The 18,979-nt window shown below is 39.4% G+C and overlaps 1 protein-coding gene and 1 pseudogene across 3 annotated transcripts in view; one reads left to right on the forward strand and one right to left on the reverse strand.

Moving 5' to 3' along the window:
• The window catches only part of ANAPC1 (anaphase promoting complex subunit 1), a 104,983-nt gene extending 90,415 nt beyond the window's left edge, over nt 1-14,568 (forward strand). For all 3 annotated transcript variants that reach the window (XM_041756891.1, XM_041756894.1, XM_041756893.1), the window contains exons 46-48: nt 516-714; nt 9,050-9,184; nt 14,201-14,568. In XM_041756891.1, the coding sequence (XP_041612825.1) occupies nt 516-714; nt 9,050-9,184; nt 14,201-14,316 (450 nt within the window). In that variant the 3' untranslated portion in view covers nt 14,317-14,568. The remainder of the gene's footprint in view (nt 1-515; nt 715-9,049; nt 9,185-14,200) is intronic.
• LOC121491714 lies at nt 6,816-7,108 on the reverse strand (annotated as a pseudogene).
• Nucleotides 14,569-18,979: the final 4,411 nt, after the last annotated feature.

Genomic DNA, 18,979 nt, shown 5'->3' on the forward strand with positions numbered 1-18,979 from the left:
GAAAGTGTTCCCATTTTATGCTCTGAACCTTTATCCCTTCACAATCATGGGCAATTGTCTACAGAACATCCTTGCTAGTTGCAGCCATGGTGACTTTGCAGATGGGTCCCAAGAGCATTATTATCAGTAGTATTGTTTTGCCTTCTGCCTCTGGGATCCCTGGCCAAGTCATTGTACTCCACTTGAGTTTCTGAGAGGTAACTGACAGTAGACCTAGCAGGTCTTCATTTTTCAGAGCCACTGAGCCAAGAATGACCTCATTTGCCCTTGTTGCTTTTATCCAAAAGCTATATATGTGGCAACCATATTGAAGAGAATGGACATGCATCTGCACCCAGCAGAGGGCTTCTCTGTGGGGCTGACTGCATCAAAACATGGAATGGATTCCTCTCTGCACTTTATGGATCTATGAGGCATATTTTAAAAATACTCTATTATACAACTCTGAGGAAGAGACCATTGGAGCAATTTCATTGTTTTAATAAGTGGATTGCTGTTCCTTTTGTCTCTTAAAGGCTATGAGAAGACTAGGAAGAAGAGAAATGTCTGAGACATCTGAGCTTTGGCAGATAAAGTTGGTGTTAGAGTTTTTCAGCTCCAGGAGCCATCAGGAGCGACTGCAGAACCACCCTAAGCGAGGACTCTTTATGAATTCTGAGTTCCTCCCTGTTGTAAAATGCACTATTGATAATACTCTGGACCAGTGGCTACAAGGTAATAATAGCATTGTGTCTGGTGCTTTTTTATTTAAAAAAAGGTAGTTATTTATTTTATTATTATTTTTAAGATTTTATTTTATTCATGAGAGACACAGAGAGAGAGAGACAGGCGCAGAGACACAGGCAAAGGGAGAGGCAGGCCCTGTGGGAGCCTGACGTGGGACTTGATCCCAGGTCTCCAGGACCACGCCCTGGGCTGAAGGCAGTGCTAAACTGCCGAGCCACTTGGGCTGCCCCCTAAAATTCTTTATTTAAATTCAATTTAGTTAACATATAGTGTATTATTAGTTTGAGGGGTAGAATTTAGTGATTCATCAGTTGCATGTAACACCCAGTGCTCATTAGATCACACGCCCTCCTTAATGCCCATCACCCAATTTTACCCCATCCCTCAACCTACCTCCCCTCCAGCAACCCTGTTTGTTTCCTAGATTTAAGCGTTTATGATTTATCTCCCTGTTTTCATCTTATTTTATTTTTCCTTTCCTTCCTGTATGCTCATTTGTTTTTTAAATTCAGCATATGAGTGATATCATATGGTATTTGTCTTTCTCTGACTTATTTTGCTTAGCATAATACTCTCCAGTTCCACCACGTCGTTGCAGATGGCAAGATTTCATTCTTTTTGTATTCTGTGGTGGTGGTAGTGGTGATGGTGGTGTGTATACACACACACACACACACCCCACATGCATACATACCACATCTTCTTTATCCATACATTCTGTTGATGAACATCTGGGCTCTTGCCATATTTTGGCTGTTGTGGACATTGCTGCTGTAAACATTGGGGTGCATGTGCCCCTTCAAATCAGTACGTTTGTGTCCTTTGGATAAATATCTAGTAGTGTAGCTGCTGGGTCGTAGGGCAGTTCTTTTTTTAACTTCTCAAGGAACTTCCATATTTTTCAGAGTGGTGCTTTTAAGATACACTGGGACTCAGGGTTTTCTCTTGTAGCATTTTCTTTAATCGCTAAGCAAGGTAAATCTGAATATAACCTAGAATGGCTATGTAAATGTTTTCAGTTAGATGAATTGGACTCTGATTATTTACTTCAGCTTCCTTAAAAAAATACACTTTGCTTCATACACCATAAGGATGTATATATACATATATTTGTACGTATTTAAAATATACATATACACGTATTTTTAAATACCACTTAACACTTAGGAACTTGTTTTATTTTTTTTAGCATCCGATCCTGTTTCCTTTCCAGTGCCTCTCTCTGCTATTTCTTAGGGATGTGGCCTGTCACCTAGCTGTGAAGTCATTGGCTGTTTTCTTCCCTTTTTTGTACCCCCACATTGTGTACACTGAAAACTTGATGTGTGCTTAGAGTAAATGTTTGTCTTACCAGCTCTATGAGTTAGTTGGTGGGAACCTAGGACATCACGTAACAATGGCTTGGAAGTACAGACTTGTGATTGCAGGGGAAATGTGAAATTACTCCTAATAGTGTAGCAGTAATTATGCCTCATGTGAGGCAAGTGATGATTTTTTAAATCTTTTGATTTTTTAAAACCTGTAAATAGTAACAATTCTTGATGTCCTAAAGCTATTAGTAGCCAGTAGAACCTGCGTTTGAGTATAATTAACGTAAAACTATCTACTGTAATATTAGGGAATACATTTCTGAAAAAAAAAATGTAAACCAGATTGTGAGGTTTACATGGAAAGCAGCAATTTCAAACTCCTAGTGTTTGGTTAACACCCTCCATTAGAATTCAGAAGATTATATAATTTCCAAATTTTTAAAAATCTCATTTTTTCTCATTTTTTTGGGAAAAATACAAGTTATTACATAGGTTTTGATATTTTGTTTGTATTCAGCTCAGCATTTGATTATCTATGGCAGACCTTTCGTGTTGATAAGAAGTATGTCATTAAACCTTTGCAGAATCTCTGGTTTGCACATTTCATATCAGTAATGAAACTTTGGCAGTGACTAGAGCAGTCTTTAGTGCCCTGAATTGCTTTTTTTCTTATTGCTCTTTAGGTCATTTGGTAGTTTACAACATTGCTCTTTGCCAAATTTGACTTGCTACTATAATTGCCAGAAATGTACATTTATTTTTTAGTGAAGAGCCATCACTTTTAAATTGAGGTAAAATTTATTCCAATTTTGCATTGGTTTCAATATAATGCATTATATATTAGTTTCAGGTGTACAACCTCATAATTTGGTATTTGTATATATAGCAAAGTGATCACCATAGTAAATCTAGTTAACCATCCATCACCGTACATTTGACTCCCTTTACCTATTTACCTACCTCCAGCCCCTGTGATAACCACCACTCTGTTCTCTGTTTTGGTTTTTAGGTTCCACATATACATAAAATCATACAGTATTTGTCTTTGTCTGACTTCACTTAGTATACCCTCAAGGCCCATCCATGTTATTACAAATGACAAGCATTCTTTAATATTGCACAGTAGTATTCCATTGTGTATATATACGATATCTTTATTCCTTCATCCATTGATGGACACTTAGGTTGTTTCCATATTTTGACTATGGTAAATAAGGCTGCAACTAACTGAATATCTTTTTGGTTTAGTGTTTTTGTTTTCTTTGGATAGATATCCAGCAGTAGAATTGCTGGATCATATTGTAGATCCATTTTTAATTTTTTGAGGAACCTCCATACTGTTTTTCATAGCTGTTGTATCAGTTTGCATTGCCACCAACAATGCAAGACAGTTCCCTTTTCTCCACATTCTTTACAACCTTGTTATTTCCTGCCTATTTAATAATAGCCATTGCAGCAGGTGTGAGGTGATATCTCATGTGGTTTTGATTTGCATTTCTCTGATAATTGGTGATGTTGAACATCTTTCATGAGTCTGTTGGCCATCTTTATGTCTTCTTTGCTAAAAGTGTCTATTTGGAGTCCCTGCACATTTTTAAAAATTCTTTATTATTTTAGAGAAAGCATGTGTGAATACGGGGAGGGGCAGAGGGAGAGCGAGACAATCTCAAGCTGACTCCCCACTGAGTGTGGAGCCCCATGTGGAGTTTGATCTCATGACCCTGAAGTCATGATTTGAGCTGAAATCAAGAGTCAGATGCTTAACTGACTGAGTCACCCAGGAGCCCCTCTCTGCACATTTTTGAATTGGGTTTTTTGTTGTTTTTTAGTTGTTTGAGTTTTTAAAATATATTTTGGGTATTAACCCCTTATTGGATATATGATTTGCAGAATTTGCTTTCATTTAGTAGGTTGCCTTTTCATTTTGTTGATGGTTTCCTTTGGTGTGCAGAAGCTTTTTATTTTGTATGTATTTATTTATTTTTATTTTTATTTTTATTTTTATTTTTATTTTTATTTTTTATTTTTTTTTTTAAATTTTTATTTATTTATGATAGTCATACAGAGAGAGACAAACAGGCAGAGACACAGGCAGAGGGAGAAGCAGGCTCCATGCACCGGGAGCCTGATGTGGGATTCGATCCCGGCTCTCCAGGATCGCGCCCTGGGACCAAGGCAGGCGCCAAACCGCTGCGCCACCCAGGGATCCCTATTTTTATTTTTTTAATAAATTAATTTTTTATTGGTGTTCAATTTACCAACATACAGAATAACACCCAGTGCTCATCCCGTCAAGTGCTCCCCTCAGTGCCCGTCATCCATTCACCCCCACCCCCCACCCTCCTCCCCTTCCACCACCCCTAGTTCATTTCCCAGAGTTAGGAGTCTTTATGTTCTGTCTCCCTTTCTGATATTTCCCACACATTTCTTCTCCCTTCCCTTCTATTCCCTTTCACTATTATTTATATTCCCCAAATGAATGAGAACATACACTGTTTGTCCTTCTCCAATTGACTTACTTCACTCAGCATAATACCCTCCAGTTCCATCCACGTTGAAGCAAATGGTGGGTATTTGTCGTTTCTAATGGCTGAGTAATATTCCATTGTATACATAAACCACATCTTCTTTATCCATTCTTCTTTCGATGGACACCGAGGCTCCTTCCACAGTTTGGCTATTGTGGCCATTGCTGCTAGAAACATCGGGGTGCAGGTGTCCCGGCGTTTCATTGCATCTGAGTCTTTGGGGTAAATCCCCAACAGTGCAATTGCTGGGTCGTAGGGCAGGTCTGTTTTTAACTCTTTGAGGAACCTCCACACAGTTTTCCAGAGTGGCTGCACCAATTCACATTCCCACCAACAGTGTAAGAGGGTTCCCTTTTCTCCGCATCCTCTCCAACATTTGTTGTTTCCTGTCTTGTTAATTTTCCCCATTCTCACTGGTGTGAGGTAGTATCTCATTGTGGTTTTGATTTGTATTTCCCTGATGGCAAGTGATGCAGAGCATTTTCTCATGTGCATGTTGGCCATGTCTATGTCTTCCTCTGTGAGATTTCTCTTCATGTCTTTTGCCCATTTCATGATTGGATTGTTTGTTTCTTTGGTGTTAAGTTTAATAAGTTCTTTATAGATTTTGGAAACTAGCCCTTTATCTGATACGTCATTTGCAAATATCTTCTCCCATTCTGTAGGTTGTCTTTTAGTTTTGTTGACTGTATCCTTTGCTGTACAAAAGCTTCTTATCTTGATGAAGTCCCAATAGTTCATTTTTGCTTTTGTTTCTTTTGCCTTCGTGGATGTATCTTACAAGAAGTTACTGTGGCCAAGTTCAAAAAGGGTGTTGCCTGTGTTCTCCTCTAGGATTTTGATGGAATCTTGTCTCACATTTAGATCTTTCATCCATTTTGAGTTTATCTTTATGTATGGTGAAAGAGAGTGGTCTAGTTTCATTCTTGCAGAAGCTTTTTAGTTTGATGTAGTCCCACTTATTTAATTTTGCTTTTGTTGCCTTTGTTTTTGGAGTTAATTCCAAAAATTCAACACTAAAGAATGATGTCAAGGATCTTACTGCCTAGGTTTTCTTCTCAGAGTTATGGTTTCAGATCTCACTGTCAGGTTGTTAATCCACTTTATTTTTTTGTGTATAGTCTTAAGATGGTCTAGTTTCATTCTTTTGCATGTGGCTGTCCAATTTTCCTATCCCTATTTATTGAAGAAACTGTCCTTTCCTCATTACATTTTCTTGACTCCATTGTTATAGGTGTGTGTTTATTCCTGGGCTCTTTGTTCTTTTCCATTGATCTATGTGCATTTTTACTGATACCCAACTATTTGGCTACTATAGCTTTGTAGTATTATTTGAAATCTTCCTTTCCAGTTTGGATGCCTTTTATTTCTTTTTCTTGCCTAGTTGCTGTGGCTGGGACTTCCACTACTATGTTGAATGAAAATGGCAAGAGTGGATATCCTTATCTTGTTCTTTATTTTAAAAGAAAGAAAAGCTGTTAGCTTCTTTTTTTTTTTTTTTAAGATTTTATTTATTTATTCATCAGAGAGAGAGAGAGAGAGGGAGAGAGAGAGAGAGAGGCAGAGACACAGGCAGAGAGAGAAGCAGGCTCCATGCTGGGAACCTGATGTGGGACTCGATTCCAGGTCTCCAGGATCATACTCTGGGCTGAAGGCAGCGCTAAACCGCTGCCATCTGGGCTGCCCTGCTTCTCATAGTTGAGTATGATGTTATCTAATGACTTTGTTATATATGGCCTTTATTATGTTGAAGTACGTTTCTTCTGTAGTTGCTTTGTTGATTGAGTGTTTTTATCATACATGGATCTTGAATTTTGTTAAATTCCTTTTCTGTACCTATTGAGACAATCATGTGATTTTTATCCTTCGTTTTGCTATTGTGCTGTATCACTTTGATTTGCAGATGTTGAATCATCCTTGCATTCCCAGATTAAATCCCACTTGGTTGTGGTGTATGTGTGATCCTTTTAAAGTATTATGTTCTGTTGTTGTTGTTTTGAGTAACTAAAAAAGAATTTGAGGGCAAGAGGATGCAAGCAGTATAAAAATCAAAAGCCTAACCAGCTTTCACTGACTTTTCTTTCTCTGCTTGTCAAATGGGGATTGGATTTTACTTGTACATTTTCTGAGAGTCCTGAACTGCTCATGGACTCCTTTATACAAGGTGAAGCTATGGGGCAGATTCCTTAAGAGACTCCTTAAGAGACATTTTGGGAGAACTCTCATCTGGCAGAAATGTTGTTCATGCTTCCTACTTTTTTCCCTTCTGCTTCATGTATACTACAAAATAGTCATTATATGCAATGGTAAGCCCAGCAATTAGTAAAAAGAAGCTCTGGAAGTCCACTTTGCCATCTCGGCTCTGGTCCTGGTCCTTCGTTATTTTGTCCACAGCCAGAGGGTCTTCTTGTTTTTCTGAAAATCTGGGAACTCTTTTTCCATGAGTACTCTCAGGTCCACCTTTGTTAAGTAGCTTTTATCCCCAGCAAACTTGTAAGACATGAAGATCACGGTTTCCATGGTATGTCCCATTTGAGACTGCATTTTGGTGAGGTCTTTTGAAACCTTGGCCAGAAGTACAGTGGGGACCCCTTTTGATATATTGTTGAATTCAGTTTGCTAATATTTTGTTGAGGATTTTTGGATCTATGTTCATCAAGGATGTTGTTGTGTCTGTAATTTTTTGTGTGTGTGTGTGTGTGTGTTTTTTTTTTTTTTTTTGATGTTAGGTTAATACTAGCCTTGTAAAATGAGTTTGGAAGCATTCTCTTCTCCAGGTTTTGGAAAGAGTTTGAGAAAGATACATGTTGAATTTTCTTTGAATGTTTGGTAGAATTCACCAGTGAAGCCATTGGTCTTGATCTTTTGGCTATTGGGAGGTTTTAGATTACTAAATCAGTCTCTTTACTAGTAATCAGTCTATTCAGATTTTCTATTTCTTCATGTTTCAGTCTTAGAAGACATATGTTTCTAGGACTTTGCTCTATCCATTTCTTCTAGATTGTATAATTTGTTGGTGTGTTCATACTAGTCTCATAAGATTTTCTTTTTTATCAGTTGTAATTTTTCTTCTCCCTGTTCTCATGGGGCTGTTAAATATACTGCTATCCCTCCCTAGAACTTTTTCTTTCCTTCTCTGCCTACTCAACTTATATTCATTTTTACAGCCTCAATTTAACTGCCCCTTTCTCATAGGCCTTCTAAGACCACACCACTTCAAGCAACATTCCTGCCGTTTTTATTTCATCCTTCTCTCCTCTTCCCCTCCCTTAGCTTTTCTTTATGTATTAGAATGCCTTAGTCTACTGGTAATAGAGAGCCTAACTCAACCTGGCTTTTTGTTGTTGTTGTTTTGTTTTTTCAACCTGGCTTAATCAATAAGGACACATATAAGCTTACATTTTTGGAAGGCTGCTAGTAAGGTGGTCTAAGGGTCATCTTATTTTAGTGCCTTCAACTCCAGTTCCTCTGAGGTTCCATTGTTTATACTCTGTGCCATGGCTTTATCCTCAGAGTGCTTTTTCTCATGGTAATAAAATGGCTGTTCCTTGCCTCAATCTCAGCATTCTGCAGAGGAAGAATAGAGTTGCTTCTGGGAGCTTTGCCATAACAATGAGGAAATCTCTTTCTTAGAAGCCTCTCACAAATATGTTGTCAAGCATATTCTCATGTCTTTTTTTTTTTAATTTTATTTATTTATTCATGAGAAACAGAGACAGAGAGAGAGAGGCAGAGACATAGGCAGAGGGAGAAGCAGGCTCCATGCTGGGAGCCCAGTATGGGACTCGATCCAGCATTCCAGAATCATGCCCTGAGCTAAAGGCAGACGCCCAACCACTGAGCCACCCAGGCATCCAATGTCTCTGGTTTGAATTGGAATTCATGCATATTCCTCAGTCAGTCCTTGTGGCAGAGAATGTCTGTTACTGAATAGGTTAGGTCTGTCAGTTCCTGAACCAATCACACTGTTGAGAATGGGATTGCCCTGATTGTCCTGGACCAGTGGTTCTCAAAGTGTGGTCTCTGGAGCAGCAGCAGCATCACCTGAGAACTTCTTAGAAATGTAATTTTCCTGACTCCATCCAAAAAATTTTGGGGATGAGGCCCACTCATCTGTTTTAATCAACCCTGTCAGGTGATCCAGATGCACCTTAAAGTTTGAGGAAGTCTGGCTAATAGTAATTAAGACCCAGTTCTGGAGCTGAAGTTAGTCCCCTCAAATGTTACATACTGCAGAGAAGAAGGATCATAAAATGGATATTTGGAAAGACAGCCTCAGTGACCACTATCCTTGTATAGCACTCATCACAATTTCTAATTATGCATTTGTTTGTGTAATGTCTCTGTTCCTTACAACACTTTATGGTGACAGTCTGGTTTACCACTGTAGCCCTAATTCCCAGCATAGTACCTGTCTAGTGTATGTTAAGTGCTTAATGAGTTCTGGATGAGAACCTCATTTCCATTTGTGTGTTTCTCTCACAGCTGGGGGAGATGTGTGTGTGCACGCCTACCTCAGTGGACAGCCCTTTGAGGAATCTCAGCTGAGCATGCTGGCTTGTTTCCTTGTCTACCACTCAGTACCAGCTCCATGGCACCTGCCATCTATAGGACTAGAAGGTAATTATTGATCTAAGTCCTCTTCAGTACCTGTATTATTGACTCACTTATTTTTTAAGTATCTTGGTAGGACGTAATTCTAGTGAGTTAGGTGTTGGTTTTCATTCGTGTTTGGGTGTTATTGTTGAGAACTTTTTCCTCAAAACATCTGAACTTTATACATCCGTAAACTTTTATTTACATTCAGAAAAGGATGGGTTCTTCAGAGAGCCCCAAGCACCAGTAAATACTAATAAATTAAATATTTATATTGTTTTTCTTTCTTAATTTTTATTAAAGTTATTTTTATCTTTATTTTCTGGGTTTTTAGTTTGGATGTTTCTTTTTAATCAGATAATCGTAATCTCCAATATTATAAAGTTTTAAGATGACCAGGTACCTGATTTTGTGTGAATTTGAATGTTTTTGTAATACAGAGTTTGAAATATTAGCACTTCACTATATTTTTCAGAATATGTAATCAGATATGGAGTTTTCCCAGTAACCTGAAACAAAATATAATTCTAAGCACTTTTATTATTATCACTTTCAAATTTCTGCTTATCAACTGAGTTTCAAAATGGCTTTTAAGAAGAGGAAAGATTGCTCCATTTAATCATTTAAAATTTAATAACATTATAATTTATTGCTGTTTTGAAAACCTCAGATAAAAATGTACTATCTAGAGACTTCTAGTTATAGACATGATGGAATTGCTTATATTGGACTGACTCTCCCACAAAAACAAATATAAAAATTTGACAGACTACATAAAACAGTTCTTTAAAGAAATTGGTAGCAACCATGCTGGCCAGACTTGATTGAGGCCACAGTCCCCACAAGAAGGGAAGCATAGTGAGGAAACTCAATATTTACTCTGGCTTTCTCCCAAAGGCATTTGCTAGTTCATAGCAAAAGAAGTAGAGTCCCAGCAAAAGGCAGTAGTGCTGCTGGGCAGGGTAGCCAGAGTTTGGGTTAACAATTGCCTGAGAATCTAGAACTTGAGCTAAATCCAAAGTAGGATGGAGAATAAATAGAGTAAAACTGGGATGTACCCAAAACTCAAAAACCTGGAAGTACTCATTTCTTGAGACACATACCAAATCTTAACCTATATGTGCATAGGATAAGACTTCAAGAAATCTAGCAAAAGCCAAGAGACTAAAAATGTAGGCAAATATTTCAACAACATAATGCCAAGGAAACAAAGGGTAGAGTTCCAGGGCTGCCAAAGTGAAGTGGCTCTGACAAACATCCCAGCCATCTGATGAAACCACAGTAAGACCAAGCCCTAGGAGTAAAGTAAAAAGTGAAACAGAAGACCTAAAGTTAGCCTCAAGAAGAACAAAGGAAATCTGTTTGCATTCTACCTGCCTTATAACCTTCTTAGGAGGAATAGAGTATATGCCTTTATAGTTTTTAATACATAGTATTTGGTGTTGAATAAAAAATTATAATAAAAAAGGTAACAGAAACTGACTTATATGTGATCTAGATATTGTAATTACTAGATTTGGACTTAAAATTGCTGTAATATTTCCAAGAAATTAGATGAAAAGATAATTTCACCAAAAATCTAGAATCAGTAACGGTTAAATGGGAATTCTAGAACTGAAAAATATAACTGAAATTAAGAATTCAGCATATGGATTAAGTAGTGTATCAGACATTTAGCACCTGCCTTGAGCTCAGGGCGTGATCTTGGAGACCCGGGATTAAGTCCTGCATCAGGCTCCCTGCAGGGAGCCTGCTTCTCCCTCTGCCTGTATCTCTGCCTCTCTCTCTCTCTCTCTCTTTGTGTGTCTCATGAATAAATAAATAAAATCTGATTTCCCCAGTGTATAATCTTGGGAGATCCCAGGCTGTGGGGAGGAAGCGAGAACCTAAGTGGAGCCTGGGAGACTTCTTGAGTTGAGGTGATGAAGCTGAGAGTACAGGGAGACCAGAGGAGCTAGAGTTTTACAGGATGAAATGCCAGAGAGGAGAGAGCTACACAAAGAGAGAATGCCAGACATCTGCATAAGTTCCCCCTCAGCTATCAGAAGAGTACTTACTGGTCAGCACATGCATGTGAAGAAACTGTTTGTGGCTAGGGGAGGAACTGTCTACATGGATTAGAGGACACATTACCAGTTGTTTATACAGGTTCAGGAATTGTGCCTCTTCTCACAACTTCATAATTTAAGGGACCTTAGATACTCAGAATGGTCTTGCTTTAGTAATGGGAAATACTTAGCTCTAGACTAAATAGACCTGAGTGTATTCTGGTCCCACCTTACAAAGCTCAAAAGTGTGGCACAAAAGCATCAAATTGTTTTTCAAGAAATGTAATTCTAGAATAAAGTCCAAGAACATAGAAATACAGAAATATCTGGCACCCAACAAGGTAAATTCACAATATCTGTTATACAAAGAAATAGGAAAATAGGGCCTATAGATGAGATGAAAAATCAATTAAAACTGATCTGGAATTGACATAGATGTTCAATTAGCAGACAAGGACATTAAGACCATTCTTATAACTATTCTGTATTTCAGAACATTAAGACATATAGAAGATATAAAATACTATAATTGAACTTTTTGAGATGAAGACTGGAGTGTTTGAGATGAAGAGTACACTGAATGGGAATAATGGGCAGGTTAGACATTCCATAATAAAAAGTTACCAAGTGTGAAGACATAGCAATAGAAACTGTCCAGAATTAAATGCAAAAGTACAAGAAGGAAAAAGGAACAGAGCATTAATGAAATAAGCTGTGAAAAGGACCCAATTTACATGTGATTGGAGTCCCTGAAGAAGAGAGAGTCCCTGGAGAACTGAGGGGGGAGGGACACAACAGAAAAAAATATTTGAAGAAATAATGGCTGGAAAATTTTCCAAATTTGATGAAAACTGTAAATCCCACAGATTGAAAAATTCAGTGAATCCCAAGCATGAGAAATATGATTAAAGTTACATTAAGGCACATCATAACCAGATTGCCCAAAACTGGTGGTAAAAAAAAAAGCCTTAAAAGCAGCTAGAGGAAAAAACACATGCTACACACAGATAAAAATAAGAGTAACTTTGTATTTCTTGCAGGAAGCAAGGTAAGTTATAGATTAGTAGAGTAGAGGATGCAAAGGAAAATTAAAATGTCTAAGAATTTTATACCCAGCAAAAATATCTTTCAAAACAATCATGAAATAAAGCCTTTTCCAGACACACAAAAGCTGATAAAATTCATTACCAGCAGACCCACACTATTGGAAATGTTGTCTATTAACTCTTTTGGGCAGAGGGAAATAATGTTAGATGGAGATAGGGGCTACACAAAGGCATGCACAATATTGGAAATGGTAATGACATGGGTTTATTTATGCAAGGCTTCTTCTAAAAATACTTTTTTAAAGACCATTGATGGAATGAAAATAATAACAATGTACTATGGAGTTTATAAAACATGAAAAGTGAAAAGTATGGAATGGTAGTTCAAAGGCTGGGAAGGGAGAAATGGAAGTGCTGTTGGAAGGCCCTTATGCTAGGGGATCCCTGGGTGGCTCAGCGGTTTAGCGCCTGCCTTCGGCTCAGGGCGTGATCCTGGAGTCCTGGGACCGAGTCCCACATTGGGCTCCCGTCATGGAGCCTGCTTCTCCCTCTGCCTATGGCTCTGCCACTCTCTCTTTCTCTCTCTCTCTCTCTGTGTCTCTCATGAATAAATAAATAAAATCTTAAAAAAAAAAAAAAAGGAAGGCCCTTATGCTAATATGTGAGGTGGTATAATCTCATTTGAAGGTAATCTTTGATAATTTAAAGGTATATGCTGGAAGTCATAAAGCAATTACTAAGAAGACAGAGTCAGAACATACTGCAACAAAGGAGCTATAGTGGAAGCATAAAAAGTAATCCAAAAGAGACAGAAAAAGAGGACAATGGGGAAAAGAGCACAAATGGAATAAATGGAAAACAAAGATCAAGATGATACCTTTCACCCTAACCATTTTAGTGTCACATTGAATGTCAGTGGTCTGTTAGATTCCATAGTGCATTAGTATGTTGAAGTTGTTTCATATCTTCCTGGATGTTTTTATTCTGTGTGCTTGAGTTTTAGCAAGGTCTGGGGAACACCGTAGATTATCAGTTAAATAGGAAACTTGTCTTAATTTCTGCTGAGGTATATTAAACATTTAATTCAGCTGACTGGCAGAGCCCACTCAATCAAAGGAAATACTTAGGAGAAATAGTTTTCTCCCTTATATTCTGTGTAGCACAACTCTTTCTTGTGTTAGTCATGCCTTAATCAGCCACTTGATCATATTGATCTGTCCATCTTCATGAGCTCCTGTGATCCTGTCCCCTCTGTTGTCTGCAGGTCTGCTAGGATGCTTGCTTGTGGCCTAGAGTTGCAGGAACTTTATATACATATATGTTGAGGCTAGGAGAGAGGGAGTAGTGGACAGCTGCATGTAGTGGGATGGAGGCAAAACGGAAGATGATGCTTAATAGGAGTTTCAGGTTATATACCTCCTACTTCCTTTAGAGCAGTGGTTCTTAACCTTGGCTGTGCATCAGAATCACCCAGGCAGCCTTCACACTCCACATGTCCAGGTTGTACTCTATATGAATTACATTGGAATATCTGTGGGACGAGAGTTGAGAACCTTTGCTTCTTAGAGGGTGGGGCAATAGATTAACGTCCATGTATTTAAGCCTATGTTCTTTTCTTGGGTACATATTGGGGTATATAGATTAGGGTAATTGAAAGTAGATGGGCACATTTATTAATTCTATTTAAGTAATATATAATTAAATATTAATAGTTTCAGATGTCACAGGTCACTTTCTGAAGTACAAAATGGATACATTTACATTTTTATGTCATTTTACTGTACATTTGGGAAATTCATAGATTAAATATTATCTTTGGGGAATTGTTTTCAAAGGGAAGAATGTCATCTTTAAATGTGATTGCGTCTCTGAAGCTTCCGTGAAAGGGGTATGCAATTGAATTTATTTACAAGAGTGACTTTTTCCCCCCATTTCCATTTCTTTAGGGAGCACAAGCTTTGCTGAACTCCTCTTCAAATTTAAACAGCTGAAAATGCCAGTGCGAGCTTTGCTAAGATTGGCTCCTTTACTTCTTGGAAATCCACAGCCAATGGTTATGTGATCATGTCTGTTGGTAAACCTACCCTGAAACGTGACTTCTGCACAAAAACATGACCAAACAACAAAGCTAAAGAAACATTTATAAATTTTATAATATAACTAGGGGGAAAATAAGCTGCACAAACCTCAATGTATTTTAAAATTTAAGTGTTTTAAATATTCCAGAGGCTCTGTTGCTGTCAGCATTAACATTATATGATATATAAAAGTGAGTTAAAATTTACTTTTGTAAATAAAGTTTTTTGGTTTGTTTTCAAAACTCTTGATTATTTTAGTTTGGGATTCAGAGAATAGAGCAGTAGGCACTAGGGTGGAAATTCATTTAAAAATCTTTCAACTGTGGTGATTCAGATAAAGTGATTATGTTCAAGTTTGCAAGGTTTTTAAAGAAACTCTGTCATCAAGTTTTACTCTCCACAGCAAAAAAATGGCTTTTAGCATCTCCTAACATGTCACAGTTTTCCAGTCTAAAATTAGTGTGCACTTTCTGTGATGGTGCCAGGCCTCCTCCAGTCACCTTAAGTGGGAAGACATTTATACCCTAATGAAGAATTGCTCAACGTGAAGCCTGTTGTAAATAGAGGAAATATGCAATTTCCATTATAGAGAGGTATTCAGAAATAGCATTTTAAAATAAATTGCATTTCCACTCAAGATTTAGAGAATGAACATCTGTATCAAGAGTTTTAGACTAAGTAATGATGAAAGATAATCACGTAGAGGTGCCTCCAGCTTCAGGTCTCCCATACAGGAAGAAGAATACTCCCTGCTATCCAGATTCTGACATATGCCCTGTGTTACCTGAATGGCCAGTGGGACCCTAAACGGGTAGAAGCAGCAAGATTCATTCAGTCATTCCACATTTCCACATCCTTAATTTTGCTCTTTAGTTTTAAAGGTAAAAATCAAATAGAAATGTTTCCATTGAGATTTTGGCAAAAACCTATGTGGCAATTGCTTCTGCAGGGTGGGCTTGCATTTACAAGGCACACTTCTGGAGGCAACTCATTCTCTCTAGACTCAATATTCCATCTGCATGCTTGCCTCAAGCACTTGCTCTTACATATAGAACATAGGCAAGATGTGGCTGATTGGGAGGGCGAAATGTGTTTCCCTTTCACACTTAGCTAGCTTTTCTTATAATTAAAACTAAAAGAAAACAATTAAAATGGTAGATTACAGAAATTCCATTTGAATCAAGATTTAAAGAACTCAGTATCTAGGCAACTGTTGGTATCTTCAGTCTCAGTTGTTATAATTTGTATTCTTTTTTCTGAAGGATGACTTGAGAGGGTATCTTGGGCAGCCTTATGAGCAGACATGCTAGAATCATCAAAGAAATGAATGCCATCTATTTATGTGTTCTGGTAGCTACCACCATTCAGAGTATTTCAGCCTCCTCAAAGTTAAGACAAGGGAAGAGCTGGAGAAGTGCATCTGGTTCCTAAGGGTTTTGGCCCAGAAGTGGCATGTGCCACTTCCAGTTACAGCCTATTGGCAGGAAGTAGATCTTGATCTGCCTCCTGTGACTCTTCCATGTGTCCACGAAGGGGAGGAGAACCTTGATCTGCCTCCTGTGACTCTTCCATGTGTCCACGAAGGGGAGGAAAACCAGACGCTGCTGAGTACTGGTTCCTTAATGTCACAGTATGGTTCCCAGCTTACTCATAATTACCCACATTCATCCTTTCTACTTACCCAGATATAAATGCTTCCATAGGTTGGACATAATTAAAGAAATAGTTACACACACATACATACTAAGAGAGATTATTGCCTCTCCGTTGGGGCCTGACATCTGTGCTCCCCCCTCGAGTAAGAGGTCCTGTAAAGAGTGAAGGCATGAACTTGTGGGTAGCTCTGAGGCACGGACACCAGACCCTAGTAGGAGTGTCCATTGAGTTAAGCTCTACAGAGCTTCCCTCGGTGCTGCCCAGTCTTGAGTAAGGCTACTTTTTACCATTTGTCTAGAAATCAGCTGACTTCACAGTTAAGAGATCTTCTGACAGCCCAGAGGAAGTACACAGGAGGGGTCCTCTCATCTCTGAGCTTGATGATCCATGTACAGACCTACTTGGTGTGGGAGGCCGGTGTGCCTGTATGGCAGATGGGTCGGGGCTTGGGCAGAAAAACTGGAGCTTGGGAACCAGGATTCTGAGTAGAAGCCAGAACATGTGGAACCAAGGCAGGAATTGCCAGAGGAATGGATTTGTGTTGATTCTGAGGAAGGCCATGTCAAAGTCCAGTCTGAGGGACAGGAATAGGCCAAAGTCCGGAGATGATGTTGGGAGCTGGGTGAAACTGGAAGGTCATGGCCAATTTGAGATCCTAACCAGGGAGACTTTGTTGCCTCCTGCACATAAAGTTGGGGGCTTGGTTTATGGGTTCTTCTATCTTATACCGCATTTTGTAGAAAATGCCTAGCCATATAAAGATCTCTTCCGATTCAGCTATGGGGGAGGGGACAGGATTTGGTCACCCCTCTGTGCTCAGTGTCTGCAGTTTTCAACCAGCAGTGGAAGGAAGCAGAGGAGAGGTGGAGGGGCTATTTAGAGAGAGTACGCAGGCTGGAGGCCTCTGTTACCACTTAGCAACCACCTTGCAGATACCCATGTGGTTTACAAAGGTTCCCAGGTGACTGGCTTTTCCTGTTTCCAAGGGCCAGCTGGGTTTCCCCAACCCTGAAATACATCAGTTGCTTCTCATTAGTCACCTGTGGGAAAGTCTTTTTTGCTAAATTGAAAGAAAAGCTTCTAAAACCATATCCTTGGGATCCCTGGGTGGCGCAGCGGTTTGGCGCCTGCCTTTGGCCCAGGGCGCGATCCTGGAGACCCGGGATCGAATCCCACGTCGGGCTCCCGGTGCATGGAGCCTGCTTCTTCCTCTGCCTGTGTCTCTGCCTCTCTCTCTATCTCTCTGTGACTATCATAGATAAATAAAAATTTAAAAAAAAAATAAATAAAAATAAAACCATATCCTTAATTCTTGCCTGTGGATAAGGATGGACTTGCCTGTTAGCATCCTGTTGCTTTGCTCCATGTTATGTGCTTGAGTGAAATGGAGGCCAGGATGGAGAGTAGGGGTTGCCCAGATGGCAAGACCTTCATTCTTCAGGCACTACATAAAAGGCCAGCACTGGAAGATCTTTCTACCCCTCTTTCCACAGCTGAGATCCCTGAGGCTCAGGGAAGGAGGTGGCTGGCCCAAGGTTGCACTGCTCCCGTCCCAAGCCTGGGCTGTCAGACCATACTGCTCTAACTCCTGAACCTGGGTCATTACTGCCTCTCCTCTCAGTGTTGAGAAAGAGCCAGAGTGACATTGCACTTGGCAGTTTGTGGATCCTTCCTTTCTCTGTGCATCTTTAGTAAAACCAAGGCCTTTGTGTTATTTCTTGGAATTAGATTGAGTTAGTCTGTGTGCTGCTTTCTTGGTCATAGAACTACCATCTTAGTTTAAAATGGTTCTTTTAGCTAAAAATATTTCTTCTATGGTACATTCTAACATGAAATAGGAAATTTATTTATTTATTTATTTTGAAATAGGAAATTTAGAAAAAATTTATACTAGGTTCAATAAACTCAGTGAAAATCTGTAAGTAACTGCATGTTAATAATTTCCACTGCTTTTACTCCAATACATAGGTGTGAAATCTGTTGCCTTGTCTCTGTAGTTAATGAATCTGTCCCTGTCTTTCACGTATGCTGCCTTGTGGGGCTGTAGTCAAGCCATGGAGTTCCAGAACCCAGATGCGTTAGATCATGATCCTGGTAATCATATCACTGGGGGGCACTTATCACAGGGACAGTGTTTAGAAGCTGGTTAGTGCCACTCATGTTCTTTCATTTGTCTTATGTTCATATTTGTGCATATTTTTCATTGAATCAAGACTGTTTTGTTCACTTACTGTGTACCATTCCAGAGATTAAGAAGATAGTCTCATCAACTGGAAATGTAGGGAAATGTACACAGCTCTTCAACAATTGAAGAACCATTAGTAAATGCATTGTAATTGCTTCCCTAGCTGCATCACTCTGCCCGGGTAAGATCTAGATGAGATGAGCACCAGCCTGTTTGATGAGATGTCTGCAAAACCCCGGGGTGGGGAGTGGGGGTGCTGTCTTGTGTCATCTTGCTCCAAACGCCCTCTCTGCTTCTCTAGTTAATTTGTGGGTCATCTCAACTGTGCCCTCTTCATTGGCTGGTTGTCAACTCAGTATCTTTACTACCTCCTCTTCTCTTTGCTCCCCCTCCAGCTGTTTCCTGTGTGGGGCTAGGTAAGTGTGTGCCACTGTGAGGAGCTGGTGAGAGATGCCCACTCGAGGCTTGGAGGTGGAAGAGGTGGCCAAGCTGTTGCTGTCCTTCCCTGGTCCCAGGCAGACACAAGGGCAAATGGTGCTCACCTGGCTGTAAGAAGCCAGTACCAGCTGTGACAGGTGCCCCCACCCCTGGCTTCTGTAGTTTTGCAGAGGCTTCTCAGTCCTTTCCTCCCCAAAGATTTCCATCTATTTCCCTTATCCACACCCTTTCTGTTTGGGTTCCTGAGCAAACCTTGTGCTGCTGCATGGGATACAGTGACCCAGGTATGAACTTAGCCCCATCCCCAAGTCCCATAAAAGCCACATATCACCACTTGGTCTCCCCTGGTTTTGCTCATGGACTTCCCA

The sequence above is a fragment of the Vulpes lagopus genome, chromosome 5, assembly GCF_018345385.1.
Source record: "Vulpes lagopus strain Blue_001 chromosome 5, ASM1834538v1, whole genome shotgun sequence".
Taxonomy (NCBI): Eukaryota; Metazoa; Chordata; class Mammalia; order Carnivora; family Canidae; genus Vulpes; species Vulpes lagopus.